This window comes from Dermochelys coriacea, chromosome 1, assembly GCF_009764565.3.
Source record: "Dermochelys coriacea isolate rDerCor1 chromosome 1, rDerCor1.pri.v4, whole genome shotgun sequence".
Classification (NCBI taxonomy): Eukaryota; Metazoa; Chordata; order Testudines; family Dermochelyidae; genus Dermochelys; species Dermochelys coriacea.
In genome coordinates this window covers 287,673,398-287,696,565 of record NC_050068.2, presented here as the reverse complement: position 1 = coordinate 287,696,565, position 23,168 = coordinate 287,673,398, and the positions used below count along the sequence as shown (strand labels likewise).

The following is a 23,168-nucleotide window of genomic DNA, read 5'->3' as shown; positions in this document are numbered from 1 at the left end:
TATAATTTAGAAAGCATTGATTTTTAAACACACACACACACACACACACACACACACACACACACACACACACACGTTCTAGGTTTGTCATGTTTGGTACGATTATGTTTGTGGGGGGAAAGGGCTTTCGAAATATACCCAACTCAAACCTTTTCCAATGACCTCGTATTATCAAAATTTCCACCAACTGGAGGACCCAGGGCAGGGAGTCTCCTCTACCCCGGTGCAGAAGGTGACATCATTGAAATTATGATGCTATAGATTTTATGAATCAAATAATATTCCTTTATCTTTTAATTACTAACTTGCCCACAGAATGGGATTTTACTACATTGTGTTCCCAAACTAATATTGCTGAGCTGTCATGCATGGAGTGGTGTCTCTAAGGTGCCACAAACACTTTTTCTTTCCTTTTCTTTTTTGAATACAAACACTGCTGCTACACTGAAACCTATGAAAACACTGCCACCTTGAGGTGTATTATGAATAGAACATAATGCCAACAAATTGATTCGCAAAAAGAAAAGGAGTACTTGTGGCACCTTAGAGACTAACAAATTTATTAGAGCATAAGCTTTCGTGAGCTACAGCTCACTTCATCGGATGCATTTGGTGGAAAAAACAGAGGAGAGATTTATATACACACACACAGAGAACATGAAACAATGGGTTTATCATACACACTGTAAGGAGAGTGATCACTTAAGATAAGCCATCACCAACAGCAGGGGGGGGAAAGGAGGAAAACCTTCCATGGTGACAAGCAGGTAGGCTAATTCCAGCAGTTAACAAGAATATCAGAGGAACAGTGGGGGGTGGGGTGGGGGGGAGAAATACCATGGGGAAATAGTTTTACTTTGTGTAATGACTCATCCATTCCCAGTCTCTATTCAAGCCTAAGTTAATTGTATCCAGTTTGCAAATTAATTCCAATTCAGCAGTCTCTCGTTGGAGTCTGTTTTTGAAGCTTTTTTGTTGAAGTATAGCCACTCTTAGGTCTGTGATCGAGTGACCAGAGAGATTGAAGTGTTCTCCAACTGGTTTTTGAATGTTATAATTCTTGACGTCTGATTTGTGTCCATTCATTCTTTTACGTAGAGACTGTCCAGTTTGGCCAATGTACATGGCAGAGGGGCATTGCTGGCACATGATGGCATATATCCCATTGGTAGATGCGCAGGTGAACGAGCCTCTGATAGTGTGGCTGATGTGATTAGGCCCTATGATGGTATCCCCTGAATAGATATGTGGACAGAGTTGGCAACGGGCTTTGTTGCAAGGATAGGTTCCTGGGTTAGTGGTTCTGTTGTGTGGTGTGTGGTTGCTGGTGAGTATTTGCTTCAGATTGGGGGGCTGTCTGTAAGCAAGGACTGGTCTATCTCCCAAGATCTGAGAGAGCGATGGCTCGTCCTTCAGGATAGGTTGTAGATCCTTGATGATGCGTTGGAGAGGTTTTAGTTGGGGGCTGAAGGTGATGGCTAGTGGCGTTCTGTTGTTTTCTTTGTTGGGCCTGTCCTGTAGTAGGTGACTTTTGGGTAATCTTCTGGCTCTGTCAATCTGTTTCTTCACTTCAGCAGGTGGGTATTGTAGTTGTAGGAATGCATGATAGAGATCTTGTAGGTGTTTGTCTCTGTCTGAGGGGTTGGAGCAAATGCGGTTATATCGTAGCGCTTGGCTGTAGACAATGGATCGAGTGGTATGATCTGGATGAAAGCTAGAGGCATGTAGGTAGGAATAGCGATCAGTAGGTTTCCGATATAGGGTGGTGTTTATGTGACCATCGCTAAACTCCCTGAAAAAGCACAAGAACAAATCCGCACAGACACACCCCTGGAGCCCCGACCTGGGGTAGTCTATCTGCTACCCAAGATCCATAAACCTGGAAATCCTGGACGCCCCATCATCTCAGGCATTGGCACCCTGACAGCAGGATTGTCTGGCTATGTAGACTCCCTCCTCAGGCCCTTCGTTACCAGCACTCCCAGCTATCTTCGAGACACCACCGATTTCCTAAGGAAACTACAGTCCATTGGTGATCTTCCTAAAAACACCATCCTAGCCACTATGGATGTAGAAGCCCTCTACACCAACATTCCACACAAAGATGGACTACAAGCCGTCAGGAACAGTATCCCCGATACTCTCACGGCTAACCTGGTGGCAGAACTTTGTGACTTTGTCCTGACCCATAACTATTTCACATTTGGTGACAATGTATACCTTCAAATCAGCGGCACTGCGATGGGTACCCGCATGGCCCCACAGTATGCCAACATTTTTATGGCTGACTTAGAACAACGCTTCCTCAGCTCTCGTCCCCTAATGCCCCTACTCTACTTGCGCTACATTGATGACATTTTCATCATCTGGACCCATGAAAAGAAGCTCTTGAGGAATTCCACCATGATTTCAACAATTTCCATCCCACCATCAACCTCAGCCTGGACCAGTCCACACAAGAGATCCACTTCCTGGACACTACGGTGCTAATAAGTGATGGTCACATAAACACCACCCTATATCGGAAACCTACTGATCGCTATTCCTACCTACATGCCTCTAGCTTTCATCCAGATCATACCACTCGATCCATTGTCTACAGCCAAGCGCTACGATATAACCGCATTTGCTCCAACCCCTCAGACAGAGACAAACACCTACAAGATCTCTATCATGCATTCCTACAACTACAATACCCACCTGCTGAAGTGAAGAAACAGATTGACAGAGCCAGAAGATTACCCAAAAGTCACCTACTACAGGACAGGCCCAACAAAGAAAACAACAGAACGCCACTAGCCATCACCTTCAGCCCCCAACTAAAACCTCTCCAACGCATCATCAAGGATCTACAACCTATCCTGAAGGACGAGCCATCGCTCTCTCAGATCTTGGGAGATAGACCAGTCCTTGCTTACAGACAGCCCCCCAATCTGAAGCAAATACTCACCAGCAACCACACACCACACAACAGAACCACTAACCCAGGAACCTATCCTTGCAACAAAGCCCGTTGCCAACTCTGTCCACATATCTATTCAGGGGATACCATCATAGGGCCTAATCACATCAGCCACACTATCAGAGGCTCGTTCACCTGCGCATCTACCAATGGGATATATGCCATCATGTGCCAGCAATGCCCCTCTGCCATGTACATTGGCCAAACTGGACAGTCTCTACGTAAAAGAATGAATGGACACAAATCAGACGTCAAGAATTATAACATTCAAAAACCAGTTGGAGAACACTTCAATCTCTCTGGTCACTCGATCACAGACCTAAGAGTGGCTATACTTCAACAAAAAAGCTTCAAAAACAGACTCCAACGAGAGACTGCTGAATTGGAATTAATTTGCAAACTGGATACAATTAACTTAGGCTTGAATAGAGACTGGGAATGGATGAGTCATTACACAAAGTAAAACTATTTCCCCATGGTATTTCTCCCCCCCACCCCACCCCCCACTGTTCCTCTGATATTCTTGTTAACTGCTGGAATTAGCCTACCTGCTTGTCACCATGGAAGGTTTTCCTCCTTTCCCCCCCCTGCTGTTGGTGATGGCTTATCTTAAGTGATCACTCTCCTTACAGTGTGTATGATAAACCCATTGTTTCATGTTCTCTGTGTGTGTGTATATAAATCTCTCCTCTGTTTTTTCCACCAAATGCATCCGATGAAGTGAGCTGTAGCTCACGAAAGCTTATGCTCTAATAAATTTGTTAGTCTCTAAGGTGCCACAAGTACTCCTTTTCTTTTTGCGAATACAGACTAACACGGCTGCTACTCTGAAACAAATTGATTATAACACATTACGACAATGCTATAAAGTCGAGTCCATTTCAGTGCTTCAACTTCTCTCTCTGCTGTGTTTCACATTTCCCATGTACTTCATGGGTAAAACAAAACTATGAGCTCACATGGCCTGAACTTGTTCTAGACACATTTGTGGTGTAAATGGAGCTACATTATGGCTTGAGCTGGGAGAAAATTTTTCAGCAAAATTTTTTTTCTTAAAAAAAAAATTGAGATTCAGCCACATCAAAAGGTTTTGTGAATTTGTGTGGGTTTCACTGAATTGTTCATGTTGGGGGGAAAAGTTTCCAAAAATGTCAAACTGAAGCGTTTTGATTTTTCAATTGAAAAGACTTTTTGTTAGGAAATTGCCTTCAATTTTTTTTTAATTTAAAACATTAAAAACACTCAAAATTGAAATGAAACATTTTGGTTCAAATGAAATGTTTTGTTCGACCCATAACACTTTTTTTTTAGACCTTTCAGTTCACCAAAAATGAAAAAAAAAATTTTTGTTTTGTTTTGCAATTGGCAGTGAACTGCAAAATCTGTTACTTGCCCAGCTCTAATTTATGACCCCCATAGCCCACTAGGCATTATCTTGGCTTTGTTATATTGTATATATATGTATGTATTATTATTATTATATATATATGTATGTATATATATCCCACAATATGCTCTGCAGCTCTACTTAGCTCTTGTTTTCCAGCATACACTCGACAGACATACAAAATACTTGGGGAATATATTTTCATAAACTAGATTTTTAAAAATATTCATTCTGTTGTAAAACAATAAGACAAAACACTACAGCTTACAACAAAGCTCCCAGAGGGTAATAGACCATCCTTTGGAATGGTCAAAAGTTATTTTCATTTTTTTAATGAATGGAGCAACTGGAGAGGCAATAAATAAATAAAATAAAAAAATCAACAAAACAAAAACAACAACAACAAAACAAATCCCACACAAACACGCAACAAAACCCCCTCTCATATATTCACTGTGAATTAGTGTAATATTTACAGCAATGAATGGGTGGGCATTCTAGACTGTGATCTATCAACTGTTCTTGGAATTCCACTTTAGTGTAGTATAATATAGAACACAATATGCCCCATAGACCTTCTGGATGGATTTCCTCCCTCTGAAAATATGATGTTCTTGTACAATATGGGGAAAGTTGTGGCTGTAAGTCACTCACTGTGGAAACTCTAAGGAGAGAAAACATACTGGAGGCAGCTCCCAAGTCTGTGCCTGTGGCAGGCTTCTGGGAGCACTGGAATTGTGCACTTAGCAGCGCCCATCACAAGAGGCAATGAGAACTCATGCTGGAGCCTGGGTTTGCTTGCATATGTGGAAGGAGGAGAAGCCATGTCCACAGAGACCCCTCCATTTTGGACATCACTAGCCTTGCTGTCAGCCCTAGATTTCATTGGTCCTTGGGTGCTGGGAGTCTGAGAAGTCTGTGTTCAACTCTGTGTATTAGCTCAAAGAACAGGAGGCCTCCTTATACATTCCCACCACTTGCACTCCTGTGCAGGGCCATAATATAATCTTGTACATTGACCATTAGGTCTGAAAAAAAATAAATGACAATCTCAAACCGGACTGTAGAGGTTGATATTCTGGTTGCTAGGTTGATAGACTGATTATAATTTTGAATAAAAAAACCCAAACAAACAAACCCCAAGTCAACCAATATATTGTGTTATAGTTTGTTGTAGACTGCAGGAGACTGTCAAGCCTGCCACATATAAGTTTCACCATTGGACACAGAGAATACATGTTAACAGCAAAAGAGTATATAATAAAGGTATGTATATAAATTCTAAGAAATGGTATCTACCAAATTATGAGATGATAATATGTAATTCTAATAGAAATGTGTTTTTAATTTCAGGAAACCATAGAAGAAAAAACCGTGTGCATCAGTGGCTTTCAGTCTCTGGATATTGTCACTCACTCTGGCCAGCTATGGATTTTAGGAGATGTATTCATGTCTGCGTTTTACTGTGTTTTTGACCGTGGAAATGATAGAGTGGGATTTGCAAAAACCTCTCATGGAAGGGAGCATTCCTGAGGCCCTAATGGCATCAGTTCTGCCTTAAACACATGTTATTTCAGGGATATGAGATGAGCCTGAACTAAAACCCTGGATCTGAATATTGCTCCCAACAAATTTCACATGGGTTTAGGGTGGGTTTGAAATTGAATTCAGAATACAAATTTTGTAGCTAGGTTCCATTTCTATACATTTGCAACAGAGACATTTATTTCTAAATCAGTGATTGAGAGACCAAAAGCTCTAGGAAGGACTGTGTAAAAAAAACTAGTAAATGCCTGTACAACAACTTGCCTGTAGGATTTGCATTGGGGTGGAAGGGAAAGTGTGCTTGGGAGAAGACTGCTAAATAATGCAAAGATGATTGTGTATCAATTGCAGTTATGAGAACCTAATCTGATTAGTGTTGGGTATTTCTCTTCCTTTGCTTGTCAGTTTCAGCCTTTTAGTTCCTGATTAAATATTTTCTTTTTATCATTTAATTATTGCTCTTATTTTCTCATTATTTGCTGGGGTTTGTTCCACCCTTTCTCCCTCTGTCCTTTATTGATACTCTTTATGTGCGCAAAGCCCCAATCCCTACTCTTTTTACTACCATCACTTAAATGTGATTTCCTGTTCCTTACTTATTCTCTCTGACTTGTCTTTTTCCTCAGGTACATTCTCTTTTTCTACACTTTCTTTTTCCTTATTTGGCTAGAGTTTTGCAATTACTGGATCTTCAGTCAGCATAGATGCTGGAACTAGGGGTACCGCATCCCCTGGCTCAAAGTAGTTTCCATTCTATACAGTGTTTACAGTTTGGTTCAATGGCTCTCAGTACCCCACTATAAAAATTGTTCCCGCACCACGGTCAGTCAGATGCTGTCTTTAGTGCCTGACATCTCCACACCTTGATGGATTGAAACAGCTGGGATTGGCATCCACTTGCATGGCAAGAAATCCGACAGTGAAGCTTGTATTGCACAATCGCTGCAAAGAGAGATTTCAGAGTAGCAGCCTGTAGCTCACGAAAGCTTATGCTCTAATAAATTTGTTAGTCTCTAAGGTGCCACAAGTACTCCTTTTCTTTTTGCAAAGAGAGAGACTGTTATGTGGGAATGACATGGTAGCATCACCTTGTTCCATGAAAAATACAAAAATAGGACCCCAATGTAGACCTGTGCTGTTCCTCATTTTGAGAGACATCATTAGCAGCAGTTTTGACTGAGATGCAAAATAGTTCCGAGCCATGGGTAGCCAAGCTGTCCTCTGTTGTGCAATTGATTGAAGAATAATGAATTCATCTGATTTATACCTATTTGAATATTCATCTTGCTTGTTAGATCTGATTCTAGCTATTAACATACAAATGAATAAAATTTGATCAAGAAAAACTGGTTTGAGTTGGTGCTTTTATCATTTCATTTTACATTTTCTTTCAATGAAAAATAAGTTAACTAGGGCCATGTTAACGAAAAAAGGAAGGGAAAATCTCAAAGACACCATAAGGGAGGGGAGGGAAGCGCACAGCCAAGCAACATGCTCCAAATGCCTCTTCCTCTCCTCCAAGAGCCATTGAATGTCCATTTGTGGCAATGCCACATTCTCAGGAGTCTGCCGGGGATGATCAGGACTCTGTGGGGACAGGTTGTAGGGCGGGACAGCTGTTGTAGGTAGCATATTGCTCACGCAAGCAGAAGGATACCTGGCCCCAAGTTGATTTTCAAAGATTACATAAATCCTTCAGTCTTTTTCTGCCTGCAGCGTATGCCCAGGAAATGCTTTGTTACTTTAGTTTCCCAATATGCAGTCTAACTATTGCTCTAGAAGATTTTTAAGTATTGCGAAGGGCTGATTTATGTGGGTTCTACATGTGCTCTGGCTCCCACTTGAACAGGAAGTGTGGAGTAATCTCAGACATTGACTTCTCTTTCTTGGCTGTCACCTGACGTGATCTGGGCAGCTTCTCAGTGGTTGCTGCACCCACTAGCATCACTCCCTGTGTGGGAAGCATTCTGCAGAGAGGTGGCCCAGCAGCTGCAGGCAGAGGCAGATTAAGATTTATTGGAGCCCGGGTCACAAAGAACATTTTGGACTCCCAGACCCCAGGGGGAACCGAAACTCGGGGGGGGGAACAGATAGTAGGACATGGCCCCCCACTTTTTAACATAGGCATAGTAGCCTTGGGCAGGCATATTGACAGTGGCAGGGGCTGCACTTCGCAGTGGGGGAGCTGATAAGATGATTAGCTCCCCTGGTGTGAAGCACAGCCCCTGCTAGTTCTTCCCAGTGCAGGGCTGATATGGGCCTTAGCCCTGCCCTTGCCGTGGGACCCTGCCCCCTAACCCTCCTCTCCCCCCAGACCCCACCCCCTTGCCAGTGCGGAAGCTGGAACCAGGCAGTAGTAAGAGCTTCCCAGGAAGGCCTGGACCCTCCACCTGCCATGGGTTGCACTCCCGGGGTGTGGGAACATGGACCAGGGTCTGCTCTTAGGCACCCTGATCCCCTGCCCAGGACAGGTAGAAGGTCCAGGGTCCCTAGGCGACTCTTACCATGGCATGGCTCCAGCTTCTGGCCTGGCCAGGTGGCGGGGCCCCAGCGGGCAGAGGAGGAACAGGGGCCAGGGCTACAGTTCCAGTGCAGGTGGCCCCCTCTATTTCCACATACGTTCTGATGCTCCTATGGGGGCCCCCAAATTGGCCAGGGCCCCTGGGCATGGACCCTGTGGGCTTGTGCATTAACCCATCACTGGCTGCCGGTGGTTTAAGCAGCTACTGTTACTCTGGGTAGGCGGGGGAAAATGGGTCCCAGCTGGAGCCATCTTTTCCACCCCCAGAGCCTCCTGCCCCAGAACTATATTGACCTCTTGGGGACTAGGACCATGTGGTGTTCCTCTCCCCACAGACATGTGGCAGGGAGGAGCCAACCAGAGACTTGAAGGCAGCAGAGCAGCAGCTGGATGTGTTTGTGCCGGGAATGACAGACACTGATGATGTCAGCAGACTGTCTTCTGCAGTTCTCATTCTGACCACGCTCTGCCCCGTGCTGATAGGCTGTTTGCACCATCTCTCTCCCTTCGTTTGACTTTCCAGATAGCTACGCCCTGCATAACACCACACCACTGGGAAGATTTAAATACACAGATAAATAAATAAGCATAATTCATGGAAGTAACATGACATTTGCCATTGTCGCGTTGCTCACTCAGCTTGTGTGTTCTACCCGTTCCCCTGCCCGGTCTGTCTTGTTTATTTAGACTGTAGGCTCTTCAAGGCAGCGACTGTCTCAGAGTGTGTCTATACTGCAGTGGAAGGTGTGATTGCAGCTCTCTTGGACCCACACTATAGCTTTAATCTACCGAGCACATCGTGGGTTCTACAAACCTGCCTGGTCCCCCTGGCTCCATATTCGGCTTGCTAGGCAGGACTGAAGCCCGTGCCACTGTGTCTTCGCTGCCGGTTTTAACTCCAAGGCTATGCCTACCAGAGCTGCAATCACACCTGCCATAGCAGTGTGGACATATCCTTATTCTGTCTTTGCACAGTGCTTAGCGTATCACTTGGTCCCCTGGGCACTTCCATGATATATACGTGTTTGAAATGACGGACACAGTCATTTACAAATGAAACTTTATGCCGTCACTTCTGACACTCACTTTAAACTCTGGAATGCAAAAGCGATCAGCTGAATTCAAAGAAGACTTCTGGGGCTATGGAAATGTCCAGGAATTACAGCAAGCTTCCTTAAATCTCCTTCCACCACTCTCTCAGATGACAGGATTATGCGTTCGGTGTGTTCCCTCCAATGACTATGTTCTGATAGTCAAAACTGAATTATCTGGGCTAAAGTTTGGAAGGTTCTGCCAGATGAAGCCTACTCTGCAGGCTAGTGCCTAGGATGCCTAGATACCCAATTTTCTAGAATAGAAATTCTGAGGGATTGATAGGTTGGGCACCTAGCCCACATCAAAGTTAGCAGGTCCAATTGTTAACAATATGCTTTAAAATAATCTCCATGTTTAAGGACATATTCTTGAGGTAGCCATATTCCTACTCAAGGCTTGGTCCCAATAAACTGATTTACTTTAGATGCAATACTCCAGACCAGTTACCAGATATAGGAGCACAGCATGTAGTCTCCCTTTTATGGAAACTAATCCTTTAAGAAGAGCACTGACCCAACAAATACGGAGCAGTGTCAATTGAGAAACTTGATAATGCTGTACTTCAGAACAAGCTTAGTGGTTCTGAACAAATAGAAGACCCATTTCTGGCATTGACAAAGTTTGACACACGGACTTTTAGACTTGAAGCTTCTGTTGTTACAGACCTAGAAAGTTTATGCACAGATATCTCTGGAATATTGGTTTTGGTTTCTAATGTGTTATATAGTATGTATTTATATTTCCCAGCATTATAATGTCATGGCTCTGTACTCATCAGTAAAGGACTATACCTCATATATTTGATCTGACAGACTATGTCCCTGCCCACAAGAGACAGTTGCCATTGACCAGTTTTTGCAGAATAGGGTAAGCTATACAAATATGATTTACTCCACATCTATTTTGTGTATATGCTTTTTTCTCAATTTTATTCTTAAAGTATGCAGTGCTCATAAGCAAACTTTTCTGTCTAGATAAACTTTATTTATTTGGTCCTAAAATAAGACATCATAAAGCTGTATTGTTTATTTAGCAGCAGCCTGGATATTTTTGCTTCCTTAGACGAGTAGTTGAATTACATTTTGTACATTTCCATTATATAGATATACATACAATTATTATTCTAACAGAAAATTACAGTCAACTCACATTTCTGTCATATATGAATGAGTGTTGCCAGAAAGTTCCATAAAATGTGAACATTCTGCGGTCTGGGTTCTTTGAATTCTGACTTAGAATGCAAACACCTAGAAAGTTGCAGTATTGGTCAGCTCATCATACCACAGACATTATGGTCATATATCCCACCTTGTCCAAGATTAGCCCCAGGAGATGGTAACAAACTGTTATTTTAACATATGCCTCTGTTCTAGCCTTGTTTTCTCCCCAGTCTTTTCCAGCTTCACTAACATCTGTAGCTCCTGCCCTATGATGCTCTTGTTCTCCAAAGTGGCCTACACTATTGGTCAGGTCCTTGTTGGGACATGTCTTGACATAGTTTAATACAACCAAAGCAACCTCATTTTTTAAAAAAATGCTTTTTTATGTAATAAATCGCTTACATTGTTTATGCTGGTAAACGTGAACCATAAATTGTTTGGGCTGCTAGTGTTATAATTAGTCAATTTATTAAACTAGTGTTAAAAAAAATTGTAGCAAGGGGCACTTAGGTGACCAACTTGGTCCAAAAGATAATTCAGCACCAGATGAATGCAATAGTGGGCTCACAGACAAAGTAACTAACAAGAGGAAATTTTGAAAATGGCCTTAACTAAGTCCCATTCTTTACAAGTAATGGACAGAATATTTGAATTTATTCCTGTAATTAGTTGCTATTTGTGAAATACCTGTAAGCATTTTCCCATTGTACTGTATTGTTTTCCAGCGTTATGAGACTCTGTGAGAGGACGCTAATTTCTTACACTGGTGGTCCAGGTTTGGTGCATGGCTACATGTAACGGAAACATGAATGAAACATTAACGGAAGCAGGCCTACTACATGGCTATAAAGTAGGCCTACTACGCAGCTACGAATGAGAGGGGAGAGAATTTGAATGACAACTCTGCAGCCAACCAGCAGGATGCAGTAGCTGTGCTTGAGGTTAGCCGAACAGGTATGAAAGAAAGAGGAGGCCAAGCATTTAAATCATTGGTCAGCAGTTGTGAGATCAAGCACTGATGTAAAAGGTGTGGTGTGGAGTCAACTAGAGAGGCAGGCAGTGGAAGGTAAACACAGTTAAACAGTGGGGAAAATATGCTTAGTTTTGTTTCAGCTGAGTACTGTGGGGAGGGAGGGTAAACTGAAGTCTGGGATGGAGCAGGTGATTACTGTGTTCCAATACAACTACGAGCCTGTTGGAAGCAGAGAGAAAGGAGGTTGAAGATGGTGGCAAGATGGTGATTGGACCCTGAAGGCAGATTAGGCAAGATCTCTGCAATCAGAAAAGACAGAGAGAAAAGAGACAAAAGAACCAGTGGCCTGGAATCCCAGGCTCAAATCCTCTCCCCTGAGATACTCCCATTTCCTCAGGCTTATGTTCTGTCGGGGGCTGGCTATGGAATCCTCTTACCCAAATGGTGGAACTGTTTTGTGGCTGCTGTTACACTCCCTCCTGCAGCTACGGCCATCCTTCTCCTCATGCAAGCCTGGGGGGAGTTTAGCCAGTGAACCTACATAGCTGTGGATCACTGTGGTCACATCCCACACTTCTCAGGCCTTCCTATGCTACCATAGAGCAAGCCACAGAGGAGTGCTTCAGGCACACGGGAGCTGTGCACTCCCAAGGAGGGTGCTCTGCCTCCTGCCATGAGTAGAGTAACTGCATTAGTTCCATTGCTTTTGGAACCATCCACACCCTTGGGTGGAGGAGGAGGGATGTGGTGTTAATGAATTGTCCTGGCATGACATCAATATGATTCCTTAACACTTGCCCTTGCTATTTCGTGACATTTGAATAAGACTTGAAGGGAAAATAATGACTTGGCTGTGTTATAAAAGCAATTTGATTTGCAAAAAGATGGATTCCAAGAAAGAAGAGCTGGGCATGTATGTGATGGAGAGAAATCTCCTTTCCCACAGCTGAAAGAGAGGGAAAACATCCCTTTCCATCGTGGCCATAGACAGCATGAGCTCTCTTTCCCAAGCCACGTATAAAGGTGGAGTCCGTGCTTAGAGAAAGGCTGAAGAACACTGCCAAAGCTGGGTACTGGCTGGTGAATGGGAATGGGGATCCTGGCTGGCTGAGATTTTTTTTCAATTTAAATTTAATATTGCCCTGCCAGAATCCTTATTGAGAGAGGAAAGCTTTAACATAGCAATCTGAGTAATTTCCCTTGGGAATAACATCAGCCGTATGTTGTACTGTATGTCTGGTCTGAGCAGTGTATTTGTATTTCTGTATTTTTAGAAATCTGAATAATAACCAGTTTCAGAAGAGACAGAAAGTTCCAATTGTTTCGCAAAATGAAACTGTTCTGTGTTTGGGGAACCCCTGAATGGCTGCAGGGACTCTTAAGCATTTCACCCCACTATAAAGAATAGAATAGAATTGGAATCTAGAAGATTCTGACAACCTTGTCAGAGATTTCCTTCATTCTTCTCATGAATGAATTCTAGTATAGCTGTTTCTTTAGCATCCAGATGTTCCAATAAGTGATGCATATCAACTGTATCTCTAGCAGCAGAGGTAGCAGCAATGTTACTTTCCCCACGTAAAGTACTTGGTCCAGAGGGTGTTCCGAAATCCAATAAAAGAGGTGCAGCATCTGTATGCAATGTAATACTGAGCATATGGAAGTCTGGGGAAGATCTTTCAGAGCTCCTGTGTTGATCTTTGCTATCATCTGCTGTCATACTTTTGTGTAAATCAGGTTTTGGTTCCTCTGTTACAATGGTGAATGATTTATGCTGCCTAGAATCCGTAAAAGACATAGCCATTTCTGAATGAGGTCGTGGCACATCCACAGGATCAGAATGTGGCTCAGCTGGACTGCCTAGGAGATTCTGTTGTGTTGGCATGTTTGTGGAAGTGTCTATCTGTAAAGTCTGGCTGTCTGATGCGTTGGGTGCTCTGTCCTCAGTTGTAGCAACAACTGCTTCGGGGATTGGCAAAGCTATCTTAGTTGTTGTGTCATTTATACTAGATTGGTAGCTTTCTAAAATGTTGGTTCTGCTAGTTTCACTAATAGTTGCTAGATCTATGCTAGCGTGCAGTCGGGGATTCCTGTCAGCCAGCTCATGTTTCTTCTTGACCTTTGAGGCAAAATGTCTCCCTCTAGAATGCATTTCTTGCAAACTGCTGATGTGACCCTTTTCATGCGCAGGGAAAAACACAGAGTTCTCACTTGTCTGTCTGCTGTAGCGCCTCCTGGTTGGGGAGGGAGAGCTTTCATGGACACTCAGAAATCGCTTAACTCTTCTCAGCACTGAGGGCTGTCGCCTGTATTTCTCATCATCCCAGGGCCAGTTTTCCCCATGGAGGAACTCTGTATCGGACAACCTGTAAGATAAAGCGATGCAGCGTGGGTCACTCTGTGTTTGTTTTACTCTAGAATCACAAGAAGTGTAGTGTTTGCAGTAAGGTTTCATGTTAAATGGAAAATATGGTTTATATAATGATCCATTTTTTTTGTCTGCCTGTCATTAGCAGAACAGAGCTACATTAACAGTGAGTGATGAGAGTCAGAGAACTTAAGGAACAAATGTGTTCCTAATAAAGGGCCTCCATGAGGTGTATAGGAGAACAAATAAGAGCGAAGTGGGGCTGAAAATCTTCAGAGGCACTGAAAGGGGTGAGGAGCACAGGCAATGCTGATTTGTTCTCCCTCCTGTCTCAGAACAATGGAACACTCCTCGATGGCAGCTCCACATGATCAGAGCTTTGCGGGAGCAGGAGGAGAACAATTGCTCTGTGCAGTATATTCCTCATTCTATCAGGAAGAGTCTCAGGCAAAAGTTAATGGTGCTCCTGGAAGTGTGGACAGTGTTTAATTTGTGCCAGGAGCTCTAGCACTTCTCGGCTTGGCAGTTCATAGCCCCGGAACCTCTAGGCTTGGTAGTTCATAGCTCCAGCACCACTGGCTTGCCACTTCAGTTATGAAAGTAAAAAAAACTGCTTGAGCCCCAGCACCTAATTGCTTGAGCCCCGACACCTCTCACATGACAAATTAAGCACTGAGCATGGGGTAGGGTTTTCAAAGTGCCTAAGTGATTTAGGAGCAGAAGTGCTATTGAAAGTCAATGGGCCTTGTGCTCCAAGTCTCTTAGGTCCTTTTGAAAATCCCACCCATTAGCTTCTGCTTTTCTGCCTGGCTTCTGAGGTTAATGATGAGTGACTGCAGCCACACCATTTGGTGAGTGGAGCACATTTAGTACTTGCCATGGGTGCAAAGACAATGGGAGGAACACTAGAAGAAGTTGACTGTCCGGAGAGTAGGGATTTCTGGTATGGACATGGCAACTTTGATGGATTGATTAATTCCTTCCAGTACTTATAAATGGGATGCTCTGTGACAGCAGATGATTTAGTTTGGCACAGAGCACCAGGGATAGACTTGTCCCTAGGAGGAGGACTAGAATGAAGGATGAGAGTGTTGAATCTTCTTCCTCTCTGGAATTTGTCTGACATCAGCCATGCTTTAGATATTTGTTTTGGACTTGGCTGAAACAAGCTATACCTTTAGACCTTGGTTTTGAACTCTGGCTGAAGGAAACCTTGTTATATTTGTTACAGCTGGTTGGAAAAATGGAGAAATGGTTTGGGGAAAAATACAGAATTTCAAAGTTTTTACCATTTCAAAGGATTTAAAATGGAACAATGTATATATATTTTTTATTTTTTCATGAAATATTTTTTATAAAAATGTCAGAAGTTTGGACTTTGGGTCCCTCCGGTTCCTCTTTTTTCTCCTCCCCTTTCTCTTCACAGAATGCAATAAATCAAATGATGGCCAAGGCGTGTTTTTTCCCTTCATTTTTCCTTTTGCTACTCTGTAACTTTTCCAAAATTGAAGAATTTTGGAAAAGTTACTGTGTGGCAAAAGGAAAAGTAGGAAAAAACATCCTGAACACCATTCTTTCTGTTGTATTTTGTGGCAAAAAAGTGGGTGGAGAGAGAAAGAGAATTAAGGAGAAAAAACTAACCTCTCCAAAAATTTCAACCTTTCTGGGTTCAGTGAAAAAACTGGAAAATTTTTGAAAAAAAAAAGAAAGTTTTAGGTTTTGAAAAAGCCACTTTTGCTTTTTAAAAAAGTTTCAAATGAAAAATTTCTACCAGCTCTAGTATTTGTTTGGTTCTTAAAGGGACAGGATATTCTTCATGTTCACCGATCTGTTTTACGCTAGAGCACATCATACGTGTTTTAACTCAGCCTTTCATGCTCTGCCTGGCCTGTCACCTTATTTTATGAGGGTACATCTATACTGCATGTTTCTTTTGGCAGCGTGTAGTGTACATACTGCCCAGCACGGATATAAATAGCAGTGTAGATGGAGGGACATGGCTTAGGTGAGTAAAGAATAAACACTCCTGAAGGGTGTGTATGTGAATACATACCCTCCACAGCTTTCTACTCACTACTCTGCTAAAAATACCAGTGTAGTGTCCCACTGCCAGAGCCTTTCTCCATTCCAGGAAAAGACTCTGCCAGCAGGGAAAAGGTCTGACAGGAGGGAAAATAGACTTTCCCCACTGCCTCCCCTCTGCCAGAGCCTCACTGACACGTGTAGCTACAGACGGCAGTGCGGACACAGCCTACTTTTCACTGTGGCGTGTAGCTACACGTACACCACACGCCTCCACCAGCGGTGTAGACTCAGAGTGCCAGAACAACTAGCAATGTCACATACTCTGGCTGGTTCTTTGCAATAGGGTTGGTATACATGCAAGAAAACAATTCTGGGTTATTATTAATTGAAAAGTCATAAGACCATTTCTATAGTTTGTCTCACAAAGGTCTGGAATGATCTTACCCAGCAAGAAGAAAGGGAGTGTCTGTATAAGAAACAAGCAAATAAATGGGTATTGTGCTAATTGTTGTATCATGTACACAGAGGATTTAGTACCTTGAAAATTTCTTTGAAAAACCTTGCTGCTTCTTTGGTTTATGCTGTTTTATACTGCTACAATACCACAAAAAAACCAAAGGGCTAAGTTTGTGTCACTCTCCTAAAAGGATCATTTAAATCACTAGTTTTCTAATGGCCACTGAGCTTTCCCAGGTGTTGAATTTGTACACGTCTGGGCATATGAAAAGAAACCATTACATAGTTTTAAACCTATTTATTTTTAAATGTTAAACTTCAACTTTGAAGTCATATTTATGCATGATATACATTTAAAATCCATAGGCCATTACAATGATTGGATACACATTTTAGTAGCCTTAATGACATCATGAAAAGATGGCAGCCTTACTTACCCCATTTCAATAGTTGAGCCAAGGAAAGATGGAATACAGTAATCGGCAGCTGCCAGTGTGTATGGTGGCTGAGCAGCTGAATCATCCCAGTAAATATCTTTGTCCATCTTTGGTAAGTTCATGTGCATTTCATCCACAGCCAGAAGTGAGACCTGGGGTCGTGGTTGTAATTACACTACTTTAAATATGGTTTTGTGTGTAATATACTATTTCCTGCTATATGGGAACTATTCTTTAGGAAATAAGTTTTATGAAATTACATAAGATGTACACAGTGACTACAGGCCTGATCCATGGTAATGGGCACTATATAGAAAGCTAAAATAGATTATTTCTCCTCCCACAATGGCAACAAATTTAATTGACTTTAATTAGAATGGGATGGAGCCCCAGACATTTGCAAAACAATTCCCTTCATCTTACATCACATTTAATCACAAATGATAAAGTATTAACTTTTCCGGCAAGCATTCTTATTAACTGGATTGTTTAGCTAAATGGTCATGTGATTCTCTGATGTGCCATGTTTTCAGGAAATATATGAGGACTATTATTATGTTATTTGTAGAGATGTTTCTTATGCAGAAGTTCACACAGACAAACCTTTAAGCAAACTTTGTCCATATTTTTAAAAATATTCCCAAGAGAGCATGTGAACAGCCTTGTATCATCGACTTACGTATGTAAAAATAAAGGGCTCAGCTGTGTCTTTGTGACAAGTTGTATTTAGCTGCATTCCCCCAGGAATGGCCAAGACTGACTCAGAGCCTTATGTCAGGTGCAGATACTTCTCTGATGATGCGGGCTTAGCTGAGCTGGCCAGCACACTGTGAGGGGTGGAACCAAGGTTGCCCTGATTGCCTGCGTCTCCTCCCTCCACCCCCACTCGCTCCATACCTGCTCTGGAGTGGTGACCCCATGGAGACCAGTCACCTTCCTGTTCTGCTACCTCCAATGTGTGTTGCCCATGCAGGGAAGTAATGGAGCTCTTCATGTGCCTTAATCTCCTGGGTGGTAGGGTCACAATTGTGCCATAAGAGATGTAGGAATAATTTCAACAGCAAGATTTGGCAGTGCTGACTTCTTTTGTAAATTATTTACCTGCTCTCTGCTCTGTACAAATATAGGGCCAAAATCTGCTACCCATTACACTGGTGCAACCTCATTGATTTCAGTGAGTTTGCAAAGGTGTCAATGAGAACAGAAATTGGTTCAGAGTAGTCTTGCCAGGATCTCCTATGTGGCTGAACTGGTGAGTACAGGCAGGGTTACATGAAATGAGCTTGTGGTTAGAGTGCAGCTCAGGTGTCTTCACTTTGCATCCTTTCCCCAGAAGACAAGGCATATGAAATGGTGAATTAATAATATATTGACTCTAAAAACAAAACATGGAGGATTCTGGAGATATGATCCCCTTTGGGTAAAGAATCATTTTGTATAACTCTTAGTCCCACTAGCTATTTTCTCAGCTCTATAAGGAATACATTTATAATACATTACAATAAAGCAGAAGAGAGGAAAGTAGAGACCAAAAATACTGACCTGCAAATTTCTATCAATGCACCAATTTGTTTCAAAATCATCATCATCTTCCCCAAATGGATTAATAAGCTGCTCAGCAACCTACAATTAAAATCACAGACTGAATAAATGCCAATATGCAAAGCTTAATGCTGTTGCCTTAAAATGGCTTTGAAGAGACTGACTGTTAAGATTTCATTTTCTTTTTCTCCTGTGCCCCTTGTTTCCCCTAACATGAATTCCATTGTGATGTTTTGCCAGTCTAGCTGCACTGACTCAGTTGTAAAGGTACTTTGGCATTTTAGGTAATGTCAGCATATTAATTTTGGTTTGGTCACAGGTAATACAGATCTTAATGTATATGGAATTGCAGTGATAAAATTAACATATCTCAGACTTCTGCACCAAATAACTAACAAAGTTATTCCTAATGGGCAGCAGAGTCGGCCCTAAGTCACTACACCTTCAGGAGGTACCTTTAAGAAAATCAGTGTCTGTATTTCGTAAAGGTAAGCCTGAACAAAACACATCTGTACTCCTCTGAACACAGGGAATGTTCAGCTCTGGGTCCCAGCTTTGAATTTAGCAGTCATGAAAGCTGTTTGATTGACTGTCCTGGATCATGAAGTGTTGTAACTGTGTCAGTCCTGGGATATTAGAGACATAAGGTGGGTGAGGTAATATCTTTTATTGGACTGACTTCTGTTGGTGAGAAAGACAAGCTTTTAAGCTTACTTACTTCAGGACCTGAAGAAGAGCTCTGTGTAGGCTCAAAAGCTTGTCTCTCTCACCAACAGAAGTTGGTCCAGTAAAAGATATTACCTAACCCATCTTGTCTTGCTGGATAGTGAAGTCATCTGTATACAGTATCTGTAGAATAAGTACACAGTACCTAGGCAATGCTAGGGGACGCTTTCCCCACAGTGCCTAACAAATGTATCTCAAATTGATCTGGGGGGAACCATATTTAGAGATCAGATTGAGCTATCCTGTCCTTGCAATACTGTCAGTCACAACTGTGGTGGTTCTAAAGCGGACATCCATGCCCTAGGAACTGTACTGAGACCACCTGTTCATTCCATGTAGGTCTCTGTGATAAGCTGGGCCGCTCTCTAGGGTCACAGTCAGGTGGTTACAGAGTCTTTTTCCCTTTAAAAGTCCTTTCCCCACTTGGGAACGTCATTCCAGACTTTCTGGGGTCCCATTTAAGGGAGTATTCATTCTCTTGGTTTCCTTATAAAGGTCTGATTTGTCCTTGTGGGCAGTAGAGGCTTGCTAGCTGTTTCCCCTCTCAGTGACCCTGGAACAAGCATCAGCTTGCTGGGGCACAGAAGTTTTCTCCATGGTTGCACTTCTTCCTGTGACAAGCGCTCCTTTTAAACTTGCTTCCTCCAGCTCGTGCAGACCCTGCAGGTGTGCCTGTCTGATAGCAGGTGAACCCAGAGGGGCTTGTTAGCTTTCTCCAGATTGGGGTAGGGGAGTGTCCCAACACAGTCACCCAACACCCACATCTTTGCAATAACATTTGATTAGTGGTGACCTGGATTGACTTTGAATTGGGGCTTTTGCAGCTAAAGGCTTTGCATCCCATTACTAGCTTTCTCAGGGGGAGGAGGATGGCAACCTTCACGCAGTCCTCCCTGCACAATCAATGCCATCAACATGGCAACTGAATGCTGACTGATGGCCTCACTGTCTAAAAAGCAACTCAGGGGACCAGCCCTCTCAACTGTCTATGATAGTCTTTTACCTTGCTGAAAACAACACAGCTGGAATCTCCTTGAAATCAATCCCATCCTCTTTCCATCCTTAAGTCTGGTTAGCATGGCGTGTGATGGTTGAGCATGGCGTGTGATGGATGTACTGTTGAGCTTGCAACCACACCATAGTCATACTGAGTGTTTCTCTCTGGCCTGGTATTAGTCGAGAAAAGCATGCCGCCTTAAAAATGGAATGCAATGGAAGCCAGGGTGCCCTCTTACCTTGCTTATTGCAAACAGGAAACAGACTCTGCATTTTGTTTTTATTCAGACTGAATTATTTTAAATTTTATTTTGAAATCATTTAAGTTGAGAAGGAGGCTCGGCCTTCAGGAAAGCAGGGGGCTCCCATTCTGTAGTGACCGTAACAGGGCAGTGTGAGGCTGGGACAAGGTCTTTTGCAATGGTGCTAGTAAAGGAATCCACTTGAGCTGGCAATAGCCTTCTCCAGTTTTTTCTGAAAAAAGACGTATCTGTGGCATCGGGGACATGGAGAGGAAGAGATCTCTGAGACGGTTTGAAATTTGTGGGAAACTCAGACTGTTCTCTGGGTTTAGGGCCTGAGACTGAAGTTTCAAGAATAGGATGGGCTGGAACTTGCCCTAAAGCTGGGGGTGTTTCCAGCCAGCCTCTCCCTCAACAGCCCAGGAAAGAAAGGCTGACTCTTGTAGCCAACAGGAAAGTCAGGATTGCAGTACAGGGCTATGGACAGGTTTGCTGGGAAGACGACTGGGCACATGTAATGCTTCCTTCCCTGGTTTTCAAGGAGAGAACCAGAGGGGTTTCTCCTAGAGAAAGGGGCAAATGACACACCATTTCCCCCTTACATTTGCTCTTTCTTTTCAAACATGTGGCTTTAATTTGGAAAAGCCTTTGTGAACAATCCCTGGGGGAAGTCGTATGAATCCCAGAAAGCCCCGGGTAGGGGCAAGTTTTGTATTAACTTTGGAAAGAATTCCACAGTGTGGCCTTTGTTTTCTTTGGAATGCTCCACTTACAAAGAAGGGCTGTATACATGAGAATGGCCATATTGGGTCAGACCAATGGTCCATCTAGCCCAGTATCCCATCTTTCGACTGTGGCCAATGCCAGGTCTTCAGAGGGAACGAACAGAACAGGTATGTTTATCTATAATCTGTGTTTATCATAGAGGGGCACTCCTGAGTTTCAGCTGTTCTCTGTGGGGGAGCACTGGATGTGTTAGTGACTCAGAGTCATTCGTTTAGGGATCTATGTGTCTTAAATGAACCGGGAGGATCTCCAATGGTCTTCGTCACTCTCCCAAATCTTGCTTGCTTGGGCTGGGTGGAGAAGGCTCCTCCCCACTGATTCTGTGCTATAACAGGTTTCAGAGTAGCAGCCGTGTTAGTGGGTATTTGCAAAAAGAAAAAGAGGACTTGTGGCACCTTAGAGACTAACAAATTTATTTGAGCATAATCTTTCGTGAGCTACAGCTCACTTCATCAGATGCTTATGCTCAAATAAATTTGTTAGTCTCTAAAGTGCCACAAGTACTCCTTTTCTTTGTGCTATAACAGTGTCTGGGGGTCTTGTGGTTAAGGCCCTGCCCTCAACCCAGGAGACTGGGAGTCAATTCCTAAATCTACCGTAGATTTCATTTGACTTTGGGCAAGTCACTTAATTTTCTGGGCTTCAATTCCCCATTTGGAAAATGGAGAGACAAATACTTATTTTCTCCCACTGTTTGCCTATCATGTCTAATTAGATTTCAATCCTGCAATTTACAATTTGAGGGTGAATGGCTAGGCCCACCCAGAGCCTCTTAGAAGTCAATGGGTTTCTGTGTGGGTGCAGCACTCATCGTGCACATCGTAAATTGTATGAGTTAGGGCTTAGATTGGAAGCTCTTTGGGGGAAAAGGTCTCTTCCTAAGTGTTTGTACAGCCCCCATTCAGTGGGGCTTTAATCTGTAGTTGCTCCCATAATACAAATAACTAACAATAGTAATAAGAATCACTTCCTGTGTATTTGCGATCTATTAAAGGTTTTTCTACATCATGCCATTCAGTGTTCACAGGAAAATTGTAGCTGGATCTCATTCACGAGCTAGGGGAAGATAAGAATTAATATCCCAGACTCAGCTGGGGAGGAGGGGAGAGATGCCTTTGGTATGTGGCATTAACATTGCAAGTATAGCTATGTTGCTGTTTGGATAGAAATAAACCAGAGAACAAGCTGCCTCATGACTTCTAGGTGGAGCCACTTCCTCAGCTAGCTCTAAGTCAGCGACCCCACAGCACGCACGGCACCTAACAGAAGCTGATAGGCACACTCAGGCGCAGTGGCAGGGAAAACCTCAGCCAGGGCCTTTTGACTGGCTGACCTGCCACCAGCATAGATTCATAGATTCATAGACACTAAGGTCAGAAGGGACCATTCTGATCATCTAGTCCGACCTCCTGCACAATGCAGGCCACAGAATCTCACCCATCCACTCCTACGAAAAACCTCACCTACGTCTGAACTATTGAAGTCCTCAAATAGTGGTTTAAAGACTTCAAGGAGCAGAGAATCCTCCAGCAAGTGACCCGTGCCCCATGCAACAGAGGAAGGCGAAAAACCTCCAGGGCCTCTTCTAATCTGCCCTGGAGGAAAATTCCTTCCCGACCCCAAATATGGCAATCAGCTAAACCCTGAGCATATGGGCAAGATTCACCAGCCAGATACTACAGAAAATTCTTTCCTGGGTAACTCAGATCCCATCCATAAAATATCCCATCTCAGGGGATTAGGCCTATTTACCCTGAATATTTAAAGATCAATTAATTACCAAAATCACATTAGCCCATCATACCATCTCCTCCATAAACTTATCGAGTAGAATCTTAAAGCCAGATAGATCTTTTGCCCCCCTGCTTCCCTTGGAAGGCTATTCCAAAACTTCACTCCTCTGATGGTTAGAAACCTTCATCTAATTTCAAGTCTAAACTTCCTGGT

General features: G+C 43.0%; 2 protein-coding genes across 2 annotated transcripts in view; one reads left to right on the top strand and one right to left on the bottom strand.

The window, feature by feature from the left end:
* The window catches only part of LOC119856970 (cathepsin E-A-like), a 33,295-nt gene extending 26,150 nt beyond the window's left edge, over positions 1-7,145 (top strand). The window contains exons 8-9 of the mRNA XM_043507417.1: positions 5,517-5,615; positions 5,703-7,145. Coding sequence (XP_043363352.1) covers positions 5,517-5,615; positions 5,703-5,882 — 279 coding nt within the window. The 3' untranslated portion in view covers positions 5,883-7,145. The remainder of the gene's footprint in view (positions 1-5,516; positions 5,616-5,702) is intronic.
* A 5,740-nt stretch (positions 7,146-12,885) lies between these two features.
* Positions 12,886-23,168, bottom strand: part of BEST3 (bestrophin 3) — a 31,970-nt gene continuing 21,687 nt past the window's right edge. Inside the window, exons 7-9 of the mRNA XM_038368989.2 lie at positions 18,472-18,552; positions 16,930-17,081; positions 12,886-14,009 (exon numbers count right to left, since the gene is read on the bottom strand). Coding sequence (XP_038224917.1) covers positions 13,088-14,009; positions 16,930-17,081; positions 18,472-18,552 — 1,155 coding nt within the window. The 3' untranslated portion in view covers positions 12,886-13,087. The remainder of the gene's footprint in view (positions 14,010-16,929; positions 17,082-18,471; positions 18,553-23,168) is intronic.